The sequence below is a fragment of the Delphinapterus leucas genome, chromosome 2, assembly GCF_059928025.1.
Source record: "Delphinapterus leucas isolate spDelLeu-1000000601 "Yukka" chromosome 2, BTC_Dleu_Yukka2, whole genome shotgun sequence".
Classification (NCBI taxonomy): domain Eukaryota; kingdom Metazoa; phylum Chordata; class Mammalia; order Artiodactyla; family Monodontidae; genus Delphinapterus; species Delphinapterus leucas.
This window is the reverse complement of record NC_143130.1, coordinates 74,213,933-74,232,484: the sequence shown is the minus strand read 5'-3', so window position 1 is coordinate 74,232,484 and position 18,552 is coordinate 74,213,933. Positions and strand designations below refer to the sequence as shown.

The 18,552-nt window shown below is 38.0% G+C and overlaps 1 protein-coding gene across 22 annotated transcripts in view; it reads right to left on the bottom strand.

Moving 5' to 3' along the window:
* Nucleotides 1-18,552, bottom strand: part of HERC1 (HECT and RLD domain containing E3 ubiquitin protein ligase family member 1) — a 214,834-nt gene that overhangs the window by 41,137 nt on the left and 155,145 nt on the right. For 19 of the 22 annotated variants that reach the window (XM_089904370.1, XM_089904371.1, XM_089904282.1 and 16 more), the window contains 15 exons: nucleotides 17,704-17,924; nucleotides 16,473-16,741; nucleotides 15,655-15,707; nucleotides 14,764-14,964; nucleotides 13,869-14,043; nucleotides 10,258-10,528; nucleotides 9,905-10,118; nucleotides 8,524-8,780; nucleotides 7,667-7,794; nucleotides 6,609-6,736; nucleotides 5,576-5,776; nucleotides 3,507-3,637; nucleotides 2,473-2,672; nucleotides 1,973-2,078; nucleotides 254-400 (listed from right to left, as the gene is read on the bottom strand). In XM_089904370.1, the coding sequence (XP_089760496.1) occupies nucleotides 254-400; nucleotides 1,973-2,078; nucleotides 2,473-2,672; nucleotides 3,507-3,637; nucleotides 5,576-5,776; nucleotides 6,609-6,736; nucleotides 7,667-7,794; nucleotides 8,524-8,780; nucleotides 9,905-10,118; nucleotides 10,258-10,528; nucleotides 13,869-14,043; nucleotides 14,764-14,964; nucleotides 15,655-15,707; nucleotides 16,473-16,741; nucleotides 17,704-17,924 (2,702 nt within the window). The remainder of the gene's footprint in view (nucleotides 1-253; nucleotides 401-1,972; nucleotides 2,079-2,472; nucleotides 2,673-3,506; nucleotides 3,638-5,575; nucleotides 5,777-6,608; nucleotides 6,737-7,666; nucleotides 7,795-8,523; nucleotides 8,781-9,904; nucleotides 10,119-10,257; nucleotides 10,529-13,868; nucleotides 14,044-14,763; nucleotides 14,965-15,654; nucleotides 15,708-16,472; nucleotides 16,742-17,703; nucleotides 17,925-18,552) is intronic. The other 3 variants (XM_089904324.1, XM_089904333.1, XM_089904305.1) reach the window with 2 other exon arrangements.

The window sequence follows — 18,552 nt, the reverse complement described above, 5'->3', positions numbered from 1 at the left end:
GATACATTTATATGTACAGCTGATTCACTTTGTTATACAGCAGAAACTAACACACCATTGTAAAGCAATTATACTCCAATAAAGATGTTAAAAAAAGAAAAAAATTAAAGGGCAGAGAACTCTGAAAGGGGTTTCTTCAATATTCAAGATATTATTACACAAAATATTCCTAGGATTGGTTGGGTTAACTTTTATCACATATAAGTTAATATAAAAACATTTCTTAAGATAAAAATAACATCTATACTCTTACCCTTAAAGACCAAATGTTCATGAGGCCACCTAAACCACCAGACACCAGGGCCAACCCATCAGAACTAAAGGCAACGGTCCGGACAGGGGTGATGTGTCCTCGCAATTGATAAACACACTTGGCTCCGACTGATTTCCTATATCCATCCTGCAATTCATTTTTATTTTTAACAAATATTGAAAAATAAAACAATTTATAGATTCAAGATTTACAATTCATTCTTGGAAATTTTATATTTCAGTATAAAATTGGGGAGGAGGGAAGGACAACTCTCTCATAAGGACTAGCCTGACAGAGAAAATAATAAGATATCAATCTGCTGATGCTGTTTCATCTTTTTTGATACACTTCTAAGCTAGTTCTCTACTCTTCAAACTGGAAGAAATGACTACATTTAAGTTCCAATTATCCCTCAGAGATAGGAAAATTCTAACTTCTACTTTTTAATGAGTGTTTTAATTTTTAAATTTCACTTCATGTAATTTTCACTTTTAGCCTCTAACATTTGTGAATTGCACATGCTGGTGCTATACAAACAAGTTCCTCTTTCTGTTGGCTTATGGGTCTGTCTGTCCCATGGTATCTAATCTCATGTTTGCTCTGCAGGTTTTAGGAATGAAATAGGTAGGCCTGTCCAAAGGGCTACTCTTTAGCACAGAGAGCAAATCAGATTTATCTCTAGTGCTCCTACCTCTGCTTCTGTGATATTTTCCTCCCATTAGTGAGCTATCTACTCCTCCCTCCTCACCCCTTTCTCCCTGCCTTTAAGCTCCCTCTTCCTTTTAGTTATGAGACAGCATAATACCAGATATACTCATTTACCCAAAAATGACATAATGTATTTGTATAATGAACAAAAGAGAAAGCAACAGAGGTTGCAAACTGGCAACTCAGGGATACAATTCAACCGGCCAACCAGGGTTTTAAAGAATTTCAAGTCAGATGCCAATGTTTAATATTGGGAGATTTTACTTAAAACACTGAATTTTTGGTTTCCAACAACAAAAAAATTTGACAATCTGGTAGCAACACGCTCTCATTTCTGGAGGGTGGCAATCTCCTCTGTGGCAACTATGCCTTTTATATGAAGCATGTGCACTCCTGTGTGTGTGTGTTTGTGTGTGTGTGTTTGTGTGTGTGTGTGTTTTACCTTCTCCGCATCTTTGTGAATGAATTTATGTTCCTTACCAAATGGCTCTGTGAGCATCTACCATAATTTTTTTTTTGGCCATGCCACGCGTCTTGTGGGATCTTAGTTCCTCGACCAGGGATTGAAGCCAGGGCCACAGCAGTGAAAGCTGGACTGCCAGGGAATTCCCTGTCTATTGTAAATTTTTAACCTCTGTTTAAGGTAAAGGAATGGTTCTTCATAGGTGGAATTCTGGTATCAGTAGGAGATACTTTGAATAGGAGTGCTCCCGTGGTGTTCCTGCTTCACTGTACCAAAAACTTTAGCTTAGGACTCACCTATTGGTAGTGTTGATTATATACCATAAACGATCACCGCTCCATATTTATTGAACATCTCACCTTAACAAGCAATTATGGTATCTCTGACTTATAAAAAATTAGGCTAATTCAGAGAGCACACAAAGTATGACAATTATTCACATTTCCCTAATGGCTCTTGACATTTGAGATACCGAGTAGGAGTATTACTTGATAACATATACTATCTGTGGTTTCAAATAAAGTCTTGAAAAACACCAGAATATTTACCTGGCAATTTGATTCCTGGTCCCACCATCCTTCTGAACTAGTCACACTGGTCTGTGTGGTATCTTGTGGAATACGCCAAACACATACTAAGCCACTCTGACAGCCACTTAAAAAATTTGATCACATAAAACCAAAACATGTCAATATGCAGAAGTAAAAATATTCTCAAAGAGCAATCAATTAAGACATGATAGAACTACTACAGTATATTTTAAAAATTTATTTGTAGTAGTTATGCTATAATCTTTCACAAGAAATGCAAGTAGGATCTATATTCTAACAATATCACACACGGTTAAGGAGATGGCATATCTTTGGATTACATATTCCAAGCTTCACATTGGAAAACTTCTTTATTTCCCTAAGGTGATCTTATGGTATTACACATTATAAGAACAGTAACTGGCAGTAAATTGTTTAAGATTATTGAGAAGCCACACTTAATGCAAGTAACAGTCTATACTAATATGAAAATTAAGACACACAAACTTACAACGTACCTGGCCATTAGTAAATGCAACTTGGATCCTTTCCCTGGAAGGCTGCACCAAGCAATGCCATTTACAATAGATGGATGGCAGAGTGAATGTAGACAGCGCCAGCATCCTGCAACAGGCCCCCAGAGTTTCACATTTTCTTCTTTGGCACATGTCATAAGAATATGACCTGTTGGGTCCCACTTCATACTAATAAGAGTATCCTTAAAATGGTAGAGGTAGACAAAAAATCATAGTTAATGCTTCCTTCACAAATACTTTAAACTTAATAATTTATGACCTATACTTCTATCACTCAATTATTTTGAAATCAACATTTTATGCAAATTAGATACTGGCATATTATTTCCAATCACTAGACCAACTCACCCTTTAATATAGTCTGCACTATATATATTTGCTGCAGTCAAAGCTCAGTAAATGTTAGCTGGATGAATGAATTATGAAATTCTGATTCAGAAGGGATATGTTATCTTTCATCACCATTTTTAAAGTTATTTTTATGGACTACTGTTCATTAAAATATGAAAAAGAAGAGACTTTAAAAAAAAAAGCATCTCTTACACCAAAAACAGCTAATACTATGAGAATCTGGGACATGTCTTGTGTTTATATGGCTGTCATCATTGGGTTCTTCTGACTTCGTTTTTTTTGCCCTTCTTCACACCTTCCAGCTCCTGGCTTCATGCATTTATGTTACTTGCCTAGATGGCCCCATAAGCATCTGAACTGGCAACCTCTGTTTAAGGCAAAGGAATCATTCTTCATAGATGGAATTTCTAGCATTAGTGGGAGGTACTCTGACAGGGGGTGTTCCAAGGGTAATCCTATTTCACTGTTTTGGTTTTACCTCTTTCTTAGTTCAATGGCTTTCTTACACAGACTTTTCCATTTATATACGTGGCCCAAAGACTTTGTATAACAATAGAATACTAAATCATAAGTGACTGATATAAAAAAGTTCTTTGAGAAACTAGTATCAAGCAATACTACAGTATAAAACAAGAAAAAGCAACCATCAGGTAAACATGCTTTACCTTATGTGCATCAATTAGAACAATGCCTCCTTTCTCAAGCGGTTCCTTTGTTCCCAATAACAATTTTCCATCAAAATATCCCACTGCAAATGGTCTGTCTTCACTGAACCAAGCAATGCAAGTTACAGACACTAACATGATAGAACAAAATAAAAGTTTTAAAAAGAAAATAAGAGAGACTTATTTGTCATTGTCTCCCTTAAAAGACAGAGACTTTGCAACAAATATATACCTCTACAACCACTGCAAGTAAGTTTACAAACATCTCTTTAACACATTTAGACAAAATGTAAGCTTACAGCTGGGATTCCATGTAACCCACTTTAAAAGTGTTATTTGTAAATGACGAGGAGTACCTCATTTTTTAATCTTTCATTCTTTTGAAGTGGTTACTGAAAAACAGAGACAGGGCTTCCCTGGTGGCGCAGTGGTTGAGAGTCCGCCTGCCGATGCAGGGGACACGGGTTCATGCCCCGGTCCGGGAAGATCCCACATGCCACGGAGCGGCTGGGCCCGTGAGCCATGGCCACTGAGCCTGCACGTCCGGAGCCTGTGCTCCGCAACGGGAGAGGCCACAACAGTGAGAGGCCCGTGTACAAAAAGAAAAAAGAAAAACAGAGACAAAAACTGAATTCCCTTGCTGATTTTAAGTCACTGTATAAGGTTCTTTCCTTTTGGACCAGAATCTACCATGAAACTGAGAAGTGAAATAATCCAACTCTTAGAAAAAAAAATTTCCTGTCCCTTCTTTTGCTTAATATTGCCTATTCAGTGTGTTTCCATATTCTAACAAACATGTTATATTCTAACAAGCTATATTCATACTTGTTTAAGTATATGTAACACTGGAAGGCTACAAAAGAAGTAAAAACCAGTATCTGTGGGAGTAGAATGGGGACATGGGAGCTGAGCAGATGTGAGAAAGACTTTTTACTGTATGCCTTTTTATTTATTTTTTTGCTGCACCACGCGGCATGTGGGATCTTAGTTCCCTGACCAGGGATCAAACCCGTGCCCCCTGCAGTGGAAGCACGGAGTCCTAACCACTGAACCGCCAGGGAATTCCCTACTGTATACCTTTTTAAACTTAAAATTTTTTGAACCGTATGATGGTATTATCTATTTAAAAAAGAACTGGGTAAGAAAATGGCAGCCACCAGGAGGGCTCAGGCCAGTGCGTACTCCCCAGAACTGCTGCTGCCCTTGTCTTTGTCCCCACAATGAGCCACAGCCACCCACCGCCTCTGCAGGAGACCCTGTAATACTATCAGGCCAGGGCTATGGACCTTGAAGAAAGCAAATGAATATTGACTTGTAGTGATGGAGATGACATGTTTCTGGAGGATCCCCAGTATTCGCAGAAGACAGAAACTGAGAGTAATGACATGAGTATTACTCTGTGAATAAAAAGGAGCCGCGGGCTGTCAGGGGAGGACAGGGACTGCTAACTGGGCAGTGCACCCTTCATGCTGAGAGAGAAGAGAAGAGAGGGCAAGCTTTCCTCTCAGACATCTGAGAAGCAAGCGTGCTGTCCTCCAGGCCTCGAAACTGCATGGCTGTGGCTGGGATCTTCCAGATATCCTACTCCCCGAAAACATATAATAAAAACTATCTAGTAAGATGACTAGCCATCCAAAAGGAAGATAGTGAGAAAATAAGTAAAAGTAGGCTTCCTGCTATGACTTCTTAAATCAGGAACTTCCCTCCCCTTCTCCTCTTCCCCCCATTTCCTTAATTTTACTCATTTGTTAACAATTTCATCTCCATCAATGATTATTATCTTTTTTCCTCTTAGACACTCTTAACTTTCTAGAGAGACCTAGAGCCCACTAGAAGTGTTCAGACACTTGCACAAAGGATAAATGACTAATTTAGATCTTATTTTGGCAGTGATGTGTGGTAGGGGTTGACAAAGAAATATCTTTCAGCTTAGTAACTAAAATGAAATACCAACTGAACAATTTAGAAAACAAAACCAAAAGTAATATTTACTCTGCATATGCCAAAAAAGTAAATCTATTTGACTGGGGGGAACACTTTCTCAACCAGACACAATTCCAGTCACTTACCATCCTTTCGATAGCAATGCTCCAATTCTCGACGGTGCATGGTGGATACATCAACAACTTCAATCAGTCCTAGAGATCCATCCATCCGTCCCACCAACAATAATTCTGGAGATTCTCCTGACCAGGCTAAGGATGGACCCTCTTCTGGCCAAGCCAGGGCAGATACCCAGTGAGGCTGAATATCTACTAACCCTTTTCCTCCTAAAGAGGGAGAAAATGTTAACTAGTTGTCACTTAATTCTTAAAAACAATAACAAGAACAAAAATACGTACTATTTAATTTAATACACTCAAAGCAGTCCCCAATTTCATAATAGCCTACTAATGAATAAGACTGCAAGGCAAGATCCTTCATTTACATACTACATATGATTATCAAATTCATAGCTCTTCTGTAACTATTAATATGACAAAAATGATAGCTTTATAGGAGAAAGAATAAAGGAAAATAATCAACATACAAATGTCAAACACTTAAGTCCTTTCCTAATAATTACTGAAAACCAAATTAATATACAAAATTTACCTATAGTTAAGGCTAGCTGTTCCTTCAAATGTACGAAATAGAACAGCTATTACCCAAACATGCAAAAGCAAACAAAAATGCTGGTAAGCCCAAGATTACAATAATAATTTTTACTTTCCAGAGAGGTTACTAAAAATTAACAAGAGTTTGTCCCTGTGAAACAGATAACATTAATAGAAATATTTCAGGTGATTCAAAAGAATACATAGCTAAAAATGCAGTGATTGCTATTTCTCCTCAAATCCTACCCTGAATGCTGAGTGGTCCATAGAAAGAATTTTTAGTTTACAACTACCAGGTTAATTGAAACTCCTAGAAGGAAAAGTCAGGAAATGAACACTTTCTCTTTAATTTAAACCATACTATGCATAGATTTTCACAGTTGATGAATAGATTGTGAGATTCAAGGTGAAGTGAAGCCAATGTTTGGACTTAGAAGGCTAAGAGAAAGGCTTTTTTTTTTAAAAACTAGCTTCAGTAGTTTACTAGTATTTATGTGACTCTTACCATTAACTTGCCAGATATTCACCATCTTTTCCAAAGCTCCAGCTAGATATTTGCCACTGATACTCCAGGAAACAGGTGAGAAACTTGGATCACTAGGTGATCCCAGGCTTTCCTCAGCATCACCTTCCCTAGAATGTAACAGATATGTATGGAATTCTAATCCCCATCATCACAAAGTAAACTAAATCCTAAACCTTAAAATAAGGGTTTTATAGAGACTATAGTACATAAAGGCAGATCAAAAGCTTTTACATTTCAAAAGCCTGGCTAGCAGTATTTGACAATCACATAATTGCTAGTGTTTGTCATAATGTGAAAAATGTAGAATTACAAAAATGTAATACTTAGACAACTGATCATTTAATGTAGTACATAATTTGTCAACAAAAGTATTCTGATTCCATATGGGTTATACATATGGTTATTACTCAGAGCACACTGACTCTTGTTTGCCTAATAGCTAGGGAAGTTTTATAGCTAGCTATAAAAATATAAAAGATGCTACACTGTGCTACAAAAAAAATATCATTACCCTAATTCCTAAATAATCCTTGAAGAATGATGGAAAATTAGCCTACTGTTCTATAGAATTGAACATTTATAATGCTGGCATAGTAGACCTTGATTTAATTTTGAGTAAGCTGACAGATATTGACAGTTAGTATGTTTATTTTCTAAATTACTATCTTGCAAATTAAAAAAAAAACACTGGAGACTGTTCTAAGAGAAGAAGTTGTAAAAAATTTTAGTGATAATTTGAGTACACTAACACAACCGAGATGAAGCATGTTTAGGATTGTCTTTTTTTTTTTTTGCGGTACGTGGGCCTCTCACTGTTGTGGCCTCTCCCGTTGCGGAGCACAGGCTCCGGATGCGCAGGCTCAGCAGCCATGGCTCACGGGCCTAGCCGCTCCACGGCATGGGGGATCCTCCCGGACCGGGGCACGAACCCATGTCCCCTGCATCGGCAGGCGGACTCTCAACCACTGCGCCACCAGGGAAGCCCAGGATTGTCTTATTTTTAAATGTTACCCAAGAGAGCTAATGTCAGTACTCACAATCTGTTGAACACACAGGTCTGTTGCAGTGAATACTGCTTCTTGGTGACATTCCACACCCGGATGGTGCCATCATTGCCACTTGTAGCCAAGAGTCCTTTTTTATTACACCAAACACAAGTCATTACCTAGAAAAGATTAAAAGTCCAGCAATATTTGAGCAAGTTTTAATTCAAATGATTCTATAATGTGAAAGAGTTCTATCAAATTAAAAAAAAATCTACCATGAAATTGTAAAAGAAAAGTATCCATGTTATAAAACAACATGCATAGTCTTCATTCTTTTCTAACTGGCTTGTAAATATACACCTATTTGAAGTATAGCTTTAAAGTACTATGCCCAAACTCTTTTGAGTTATCTTAGACCTGTTCACAATCTTTACTAAACATGCTTATTTAATTAAAAAACATTTATTTAATTCAATAAAATGGAAATATTCAGCATGTTCTATAAAACTAATTACACAGACTATGAAATGATTAAATTGGTAAAATAGGGGTCAGTCTTCATTTCCTAAACTGCCCTTGTCACTGCTCAGGAGCCCAGTGGGTTGGCCTAAAACAGGGAGACCAATTGCTTCTTTTCCTGCATATATAAACCCTCATCTTTTGTGAGGCTATACCTTTGGTTTTCTTCTCATCTCCCATCTGATTTTCCCATTTGTATTATATTATATCATATAGTATACAACACACACGTAGAGAAAGGAGAGTTGGTAACTACCAGACAAATAACTGAGAGAGACAGAAAGAGAGAGACACACACCCATGATCTGAACTTTAAGCTCTTGGAGAAGAGGAGAAACTATTTTATCTTACATAAGGTGATCGACACACTTGGGGGTCAAAATACATACTCTGTTTTGATGAGCCTCCAACTTGATAAAGGAGCATTTTCTGAGATCTCCTCCCATATCAGCGAGTGTCTGTGGAGTAGTTTGGTTGTCGCGGTCATGTGCAGCAAGAGTGCGCACAAGCTGTTGAGCAGCCCATTGCCTATGCTGTGAGGATAGCCTGGAGGAGAGGCAGCAGGCTGCCAAGGCGTTAGCCAGCTCCAGAGGGCCTACAGCAGAAGGATCATAGGAAGGATGGGCATACAATTGGGCAGTTAAACCTGCTTAAACAAAACAATGAAATGATGCCCAGGTGAGAGCTGGTGGTGGTGAACAAACAAAAATGGGTTAAACTATCTTTTAAGAATTAGCACTTTTTCAAGCGATCATTTCACTAAGATATGCATACAAGGTATAAAGCATTTATCTCACATCAAATTCTATATTAAATCTGATTCACTGCAAATGTACATTTATATACACTAATCAATAGTCTTTGCTCTAAGTATACACCGACTGAGAATGCAGCAGAAATCATTTTAAAGCCAGGGCAGAGGAAGCATGCCCTGAAGAATAAGAGTTTGGCTTTTGCTGCTCAAAAGTGATCTTAGGGATTTCCCTGGTGGCGCAGTGGTTAAGAATCTGCCTGCCAATGCAGGGGATATGGGTTCGAGCCCTGGTCCGGGAAGATCCCACATGCCATGGAGCAACTAAGTCCATGCGCCACAACTACTGAGCTTGCGCTCTAGAGCCCGTGAGCCACAACTACTGAGCCCGCGAGCCACAACTACTGAAGGCCGTGCACCTAGAGCCCGTGCTCCGCAACAAGAGAAGCCACCACAATGAGAAGCCCGTGCACCGCAACGAAGAGTAGCCCCCGCGTGCAGCAACTAGAGAAAGTCTGCACAGCAACGAAGACCCGGTCCAGCCAAAAATAAATAAATGAAAAATAAATAAATTTTTAAAAAAAGTGATCTTAATAGCCAGTCAAGGGAATGCACTGATAGATCCAAAAGCCCATCTCTCTTGGCCAAATGGTCCTGATGAAGAGAAGGGTAAGTACTGTGTTTAAGTAGTCCCTTCAAATTGTATCATCTTAAGACAAAGAAAAAAATAGCACTACTTTATATAAATTATATGCAGGAAGCCTACCAGGATTATTATCTATGGTGACCCAAACCATAATCTAATAAAATAATCTAATCAAACCAAGACTTATTTGGTACATTTTCTAATATTTGTTTCCAGGCACAATGAAAAAGTATCCACGCACTTTTCTTATGATCTAACTTAATAAGTATACATGATGTTATGTAATTCATCACATACAACAATGCAAAAACATATTTTTAAAAACATATCAAATTGATTAAAAGACTGTATATTTAAATCGTATGAAACTTACCTTTCTTTTCAACTTCTGACTTATCATAATTAGGTCTCAGTTTGGCCCCTTTGTCTGCTAGTAATGCCACAAGGGCCTGAGTTACAACAAAATTTGGGGAGGTTACAAGCTTATTCTCTTCAGCAATTCCTCGGAGAAAGCTAGGTAGAAACTTTCGCTGAATTGGATCATCGACCGTGGTAAGATTTACCCCTGTTGCAGCAGAAATCAAGTTCTGAAGAGGCAATCACAACAAACAGGTTTAATTTTTACATATAATTTTGGAACAAAAAGAAGATTTTATCTTAGAAGGTTCTTTAAGAATTGGCTGGAAATAAGCATTGCAATAAGCAAAGCACTGAAAACTATCCTACCTGTGTACACAACTGCACCAGGAGTTTTGCAGCACTAGGAGTGTTTGATGCTAGACATCCCACTGCTGTGCTCAGATAGGCCAGGCAAGAAATGGGCTTGTTGGCCTTGCTGTGCCCACCTCGTGAGCGTTCTGAAGTGCTTGCCATGGCGGAAGGGCTGGTGGAGAGGCCAGCTCTCCCTGCTGCAGCCAAGCACATTAATCGAACCAACGTTCGGATATCTGTAAGTCCCAGAGATTCAAGACCAGCAGCCAGGCTACAACTGGAACCACTGCCAGGAAAGGAAAACACTTTAGATGCATACAGAAAATAAATTTAAGGGACCATATGGAGCCCCACATATCATCCATAGCACCAACAACCAAAATAAAAGGCAAGCTGCACTATCACCAGTCATACAAGTCCTTAGAGATGTCCAAAAATATTATGTAAGCTGGAAACTGCTTTGAAACTTTTTTATTTTAATAAATATTGACATACTTAAGTATACCTGAATTACCAAAGTATAACTTACAGAAATGTTTACAAATCATGAATTTTCACAAACTGAACAAACCTATGTAACCACCTTCCAGATCAAGAAACAACATTACCAATACCCCAGAAGACTGCTTGGGCCCTTCTCAGTCTCTAGGCCTTCAAAAGTAACCACTATTCCAACTTTTTAAGGCCATAAACCAGTTTTGCCTGTTTCTGAACTTCATATAAATAGAATAATAAAGTATGTATTCTCTTCTGTCTGGCTGCTTTTACTCAGCATTATGCTTGTAAGATTCATCCACGTTGTTGCATTACAGCAGCAGTTATTCATTTTCATTGACACAGAGGCATACTGTGGAGATGTTCGGGTTCAGTTCCAGACCATCACAATAAAATGAATATTGCAATAAAGAAAGTCACACAAATATTTTTGGTTTCCCAGTGCATATAAAAGTCATGTTTACACTATACTGTAGTCTGTTAAGTGTGCAACAGCACTAAGCCTAAAAGAACAATGTACAGGGACTTCCCTGGTGGTGCAGTGGTTAAGAATCCACCTGCCAATGCAGGGGACACCGATTTGAGCCCTGGTCCGGGAAGATCCCACAAGCCGTGGAGCAACTAAGCTCCTGTGCCACAACTACTGAGCCTGCGCTCTAGAGCCCGCGAGCCACAGCTACTGAGCCTGTGTGCCACAACTACTGAAGCTCGCGAGCCTATAGTCCGTGCTCCGCAACGAGAAGCCACCGCAAGGAGAAGCTTGCGCACCGCAACGAAGAGTAGCCCCCGCTCGTTGCAACTAGAGAAAGCCCGCACGCAGCCAACGAAGACCAAACGCAGCCAAAAATAAATAAACTTATTTTTTAAAAAAGAACAATGTACATACCTTAATTTAAAAATAATGTTAACCATCATCTGAGCCGTCAGAAATCTTTTTGTAATAGTAACATCAAAGATCACTGATCACAGATCACCATGACAAATAATAATGGAAAAGCTTGAAATATTGCAAGAATTACTAAAATGCGACATAGAGACATGAAGTGAGCAAATGTTGTTGGAAAAATGGTGCCAATAGACTTGCTCAACACAGGGTTGCCACAAACCTTCAATTCGTAAAAAAAAAAATGTAATATCTGCGAAGCACAATAAAAAAAGATATGCCCGTATAAATGAAATTAAGCACAATTCATTTATCCATACAGATGAGAGCATGGGGCTATTATGAATAGTACTGCTATAAATGTTCTTGCTTATGTCTTTGGGTGCACATATGTAAGCATTTCTGTTGGATATATACCCAGAAGTGTTTTTCTGAGTCACAGAGTATGCTAATATTCACCTTTAGTTGGTACTATCAAAGAGTCTTCCAAAGTAACTGTCTCAATTTATTTTCTCACCAACAGTGTATGAGAGTTCTAAGTGTTCCACACCATCATGATCACTTTCCCCCCCAGTCTTTTAAATTTTAGCCATTCTGATGGGTGTGTAGTAGTATCTCATGGGGTTTTCATTTTCATTTCTCTGAAGACTAATGTGACTGAACATCTCATTGTTCATATTTATTGGCCATTTTGAGAGCCTCTTTTGTCATTATGTCCATTTTTCTTTTGGGTTGTCTGTCTTTCTCTTACTGGTTTATAAGAATTCTTTACATATTTTGTTGGTTATATGCATTGCTAAGATCATCTCCCATTCAGTGTTTTTTTTTTTCCTTTAACTTTTTTGCCTTTTTACTTCCTAAATGACTTGCTAAACAGAAGTTCTTTTTTAATGTAGTCCAATTTATCAATTGTTTTCCTTAAAGTGAATGTCTTTTGTGACTTGCTTAAGAAATCTCTGGTTGTTCCAATATCAAGAATAAAATCTTCCTCTGTTATCTTATAGAAACTTTATTGATTTACATTTCACATTTAGACCTAAGAGCCACTTGGAAATATTTGCTTTATATAGTTTGAGGTTGGGGCCAAGACTCACTTTTTTTCCTTAAGTGAATAAACCATCTAACCTAGCCCAAGTTACGGAAAAGACCATCCTTTCCTCACTGCTCTGTAATGTAAGCACTGTCATAAATCAAATGTTTATCTACACGTGTGAGTCAGTTTCTGAACTTCATTTTCCACAGTCCGAACTGTCTAGTCTTGAGCCAACCCCATACAGTCTCATCTAAGTATTTTTTTAAATATCCATTTTTTAAAATTTGTTTATTTATTTTTGGCTGTGTTGGGTCTTCATTGTGGCGCTCAGGCTTTCTCTAGTTGCGGCGAGCGGGGGCTACTCTTCGTTGTGGTGCACGGGCTTCTCATTGCGGTGGTTTCTTGTGTTGTGGAGCATGGGCTCTAGGTGCGCGGGCTTCAGTAGCTGTGGCTTGCGGGCTCTAGAGCGCAGGCTCAGTAGTTGTGGTTCATGGGCTCTAGAGCACAGGCTCAGTAGTTGTGGTTCACGGGCTCTAGAGCGCAGGCTCAGTAGTTGTGGCGCACGGGCTTAGTTGCTCCACAGCATGTGGGATCTTCCCGGACCAGGGCTCGAACCCATGTCCCCTGCATTGGCAGGCGGATTCTTAACCACTGTGCCACCAGGGAAGTCCTCATCTAAACTTTGAGTTCTTCTTTCAGGGTCCTTCTTTCTTCATGATTTACTGTTAAATACCCCTACTTAATCATTTCCTAAATGGATGTCTTTTAGGTATTCTTGGCACTCTTCCCTTTTTTAACATTATGCTCCACAGTATGAGCATAGCAAGAGTCTCCACGATGGAATATACAGGCTGACTTAGCTACACAGTTGGTAAACTCTGCAAAAAACTCACTCGACCTTTTAGTTTTACCCTACACCGAATGGATCAACAGCCTTGGTTTCCCATTTCAGATAATAAAATAAAATTTTCAGTTTACTCAGTTACTATAATGGCAATATTTTCTACCTAAAAAGAGCTAAGCATTAACTGAATGACTGACTGACTGACTGAATTAATGAATGAATGAATAATAATGATGACTATGTCTAACTTCTTTCATTCAACAGTAGCTATTCAAGTTTCTAAAACGTCTATCCTCCCAAACAATACCAGACTCTTGTCTAATACATACTAGAAGCTAACTTAACATCTTTTGACACAAAATGACACTTACCTGACTGAGAGAAGAGACAGAGCTCTCATGACCATGGTTCTGGCCAGAAGAACCTGAGCAGCAGCAGTCACTCTCCTTAAAGCCACCACCCGGTCATGAGGGTTTGCTAAGGCAGCTGCCTGTTCACCTAATGTTATTCTCCCGGAGGAACTCTTTTCTACAGAGCCATGGCAACCTGAAAAAAATAACATTTTGCTTAGTTTATAAGAAGGTAAGAAAAAAAATAGCCGGACTACTGAAAAAATTTTCCATTCTACCTAGGTTCTAGGCTACCAGGAAATAAAGCAAATCAATGTGTTTTGCTCATCTGGAACTTTGTTATACAGAAAATTGCTTGGGAGAAATGGACATTTCTAAGTCAATAATCTATTATAGGAAAAACATGATTCTTAAATTTTTTTGGTTTTATTTATTTTTGCTCATGTATCACTTCTACTGATATTAACAAATACAGGAAAGATATAGTTTTTAAAATATGCTTTGAGTACACATAAAGGGCTGAGTCACCAGTACTGCGCCAATTCTTTATTTAGTATTCCATACAGCAAAAAGTTACCATACCCTCGCACCGAGATTAAAAAATACTGCAAAATGGTTTTTATTCATTTCCAGGTTTCTCTTAACACAAAGTTTAAAACAAACAAAAAACCCCCTAAATTTTATAAATTTTCTTTTTATCACTTCAATATTTTAGAAAAAGAAAATATCAGAAACTTAATATTATACTAGACCTTCAAAACATTAGAATAACTGGCTAAAGATACTTGATGGGATAGGAAACGTTGAACCCTTATTATTATTAACCTTTACCTTATTATTATTATTATTTACTTTTCTAAGAAGCAAATTAATATAGACTCTATAAAATCCATGCCAATCAGCATTTCAAGTTTACCTATTTGCATCAGAGTCTCTTCCATACTGTTGGTCGCTGTTACCATTGCTACTGATGCTCCCAACGGATCACTGTCAGGGAACTGGACTGGTTCTGGTACAATGCGGCGGTCGTTTAAACCAAGTGGTCCAGCGAGTAATTCAAACTCTTCTTCACCCGTTAGCTTTTCCTCTTCATCAACATCCAACATGTCCCAGTCTTCTGGAATTTAAATAAAGAAGTGTATGGTATGTGAATATAAACATGAAATAACTCTGCTGGCAATGGTTATTGTGAGATATGTCTAAAATGCAGAGGGACTGAAAGCCGAGCGCCTACAAAATGAACTACGGCACCATCTCCTGGTGACCCAACCAAACTGCACTCCTGAGTTATAGTGAGACTAAGGAAAAGGGAGGCAGAGCAGTCAAATCCATTTAAACCAAAAGCACATGTTACAGTTGGTAATGGAGGTTTCAACTAATAAAAAATATTGTTATGGGGCCAACAAAAAGTTCTTGACCCTGTCCACAATCATTAGGAAATGAGTTACTTCAAATAAATGAATGCTCCAGATAAACTGATGCTCACTTCAATTTTTTATCTTTTACTTTCCTCAATTAGGATGGAAATTCAAAATGTACTACATACTTTCCCTACTTTGAAAAAATATGTATGCCACCTGAAATTAACATTCTGTGGCAAAGCTAGTATTAGGACCCAGGTCTTTTTCCTTTGACTTTTAAAACGAGGGCTGTTGCTACCAAACTATCTTGAACTTTTGGGGGGAAGTTTAAGTTAACATGTACATAAATACAAACAAACACACGAAGGTAAGTTTTAGTAACAGATGTTAAGCAGAAGGTACATACAAAAATACATGTGAAATAAAGAAGCTCTCACAACAGCTACCTTCATACACACTGTCCTGCTTGCCAATTAGATCTGGAGCTTGTCCCTTGTACCTGCACCAAACACGAAGAACATTGTGTTTTTATATAAAACAGTTAGTGCCCCAAAGTGCAAATTATGTCATTAGGACATTTTAAAAAGTCATTAATAAAGCAACACAAAATTTAAAAAGTGTGTTTCATGTTATGGGCTAATGTAATAAAAACTATTGGTATTAAGTGTTTACAAAATCAATGACTATTTTACCAAAATACTGGGGAGGTTTCTAGGTTACCTACATAAGGCTTTTAATCAAAACCTATTCCAGAACGTCTTAAAGACTTTAATAGTTGACAATAAGGGCAAAAACCCTACTCAATAGCAAACAGTTGCTATTCAAGGGTATAAAGCAGTAATATTTTCATGGAAGCTCATTTAATCTAAACAGTCTATATTTTTCATCAAGAAAAAAGACCTTAAGATGTCAAAACTATGGTGAGAAACACCAAAGAAAAAAATTGAACATAAGCCTCCTGAAGGTTAAAGCAAGGGTCCCACTCACAACTTGACAACAAATTAAAGGTTAACACAGTCAAGCTCCGGTGAAGAACCTGAGGCCATACCAACTGTTCCCAGACTACAGGCTCCCACCTCTGGCAGGAACTTGAATTCTTCCACCTCCCTCATCCTTGTCCCCAATTCAGCAATCATAGGTCTTTATAAAGAAAAGGTTAAAGGTTACTCCTCACATAAAAAAAGCTACAATTCCCATGTCTTAATGAGAGATACTTTATGTACTTCGATCAGAGGGTATGGTTATCTATCCAATTTCAAGGTACCTTTCAGAACTTGTTGCCTTGGATTTGGTCTTCAGGGCTAAGTACTTTTCCCTGCAGCTGCCACATAGCAGGTAGTATGGATTTCCACTCCCACATTCACCACCGAACCAGCCATCCACATAGGATCCGTTGCTGCGATAGCCCTGGCGGTTTGCACTGCGCCCACAGCCTGGGTGATTTCTCTTCATGTGCTGATTGAAGCTGACAACACTGCACTCACACAGTTCACATACCACCACTTCTTCCCTGTCTTCAGACTCACAAACATGCTGCACAAAATAATTTCATATCAAATTATTAGTCAAGTTAACATAAAATTAAGAAGAGATAAACATCATTTATTATATTAAATTAACAATTTTGTTTACATATGCTGGAATATTTGCAAGATGTTCATCAAGGCTATATAACAAAGTTCTTTCAAATTAAAATCCAGATCACACAGTCTGAAGGTGTTCTTTGCCCCTTCCTCACACTAGTAAGTGACAATAAAAGTAACTGACTAACCTACTAAGAAAAAAGTTATTAATAAAAATGACAATCTGCCCCATCTCAAATGATTTAAAATCCCTCCAATGAAAACTACTTTCATCTGATCATAACACGCATATCTATTTTCTGAATTTCTAAGAAGTCATTTGGATTCATTTATCTTATTAACATAATATGGTATATGCTCTTTCCTATAGAACTTATACCTGTGAACTTCTCAGTTTCCCTGCTACAAAAAGTGTAATGCTAAACAATGTAAACATACAAACCCATCATGTACCCTGCCCTTGGATGGAGGCATTTACAAGATCTAGGTGGCACTGGTTCCTAGAATGAGGCATTACAGTGATTAAATAGAACCTATAAAGAAGAAGAGCATGCATTCAGATAGCAAGGTAAGCACAGTAGCCATGTTAAACACCCAGCAGAGCTGACGGGGACCTGCTGCCTATTTTGTAATCTATCTTTGATATCAGAAATCAAATTATCACAGCACGGCTCTATTCATCTAGTCTGGGGAGAGAAGCAATAAAATCGCACAGAGAAAGCAACAAGAGAGACTTTTTCTTACTAGTTTGTAGGTATCAAAGTAACCTCAAGTGTTAAAGCCCCAAACTTTAGGATGAGATGTCAGACTTTTCAGAGTGTTACAACTCTAGGAAATGCTGTTATTAGTAAGCTGTATGAACAGGAGGGCAGGAAAATAAGTCAGAGCAGCCCCCGCTGCAGTCACACACACCCAGGTAGGCCAATCCAGTACCTCTGGGATCCACATTCCCAGAATATCGTTGTCACTGGTCAGGTCTTGTCCAAACATAGCTTCCATCGCTTCATCATCAAGATCAATTTCCAATTCCTCATCTAAATTAAAGTCATACAATGCCCCTGGGTCTTGTTGCAAAGATATTCCTTCTCTCCGACTTTGATTCCTATGGGCCTGCACAGAGCGGTATAACCCCGCTCAGAACAAAACAAGAAAGGCATTTTATTTGCATGTATAAAATAATTCTGAATATTTTGCCAGTTCTTAACTGCCATACAATGCAGGTGAGAGCCTACCTCAGCTGACTTATTGGATTCCAAACCACAGACATAAAACTTTACCTAACATATATATATATATTCCTCTTCTGTGAAATGCGGATAATAGTATTCATCCCTTGCAGAGCTGCTGACAGGTTTAAATAAGATAATCTATGTAAAATATTTCATAATGTTTGTTATATAGAAGAACACTCAATAAATATGGGTTGTTATTATCCTTTTAGTTTTTTTTTGTCACTCGCTTTCATTAAATATTAAATACACATCCTATATGTTCTAAAACAGTCTCAGTTTTTCTGTTTCCATAAATTACTGAATCATTATTTACGTTTTAACAGTTCAAAGATTAAACTGTTTTGACAAATGACATATTCTAGATTTTAGTTTGGAAAATATATTCCCTATAATTTAAATTTCACATGCCCAGAACATAATCTTAAAAATATTTACTAAGGTAATGAAAAAATATATCTTTGCTTATCTGGGCCTTACCTAGTAGTGAAGCCCTAAAATTCACAAAGTACATCAGAAAAGCCAGTGCCTA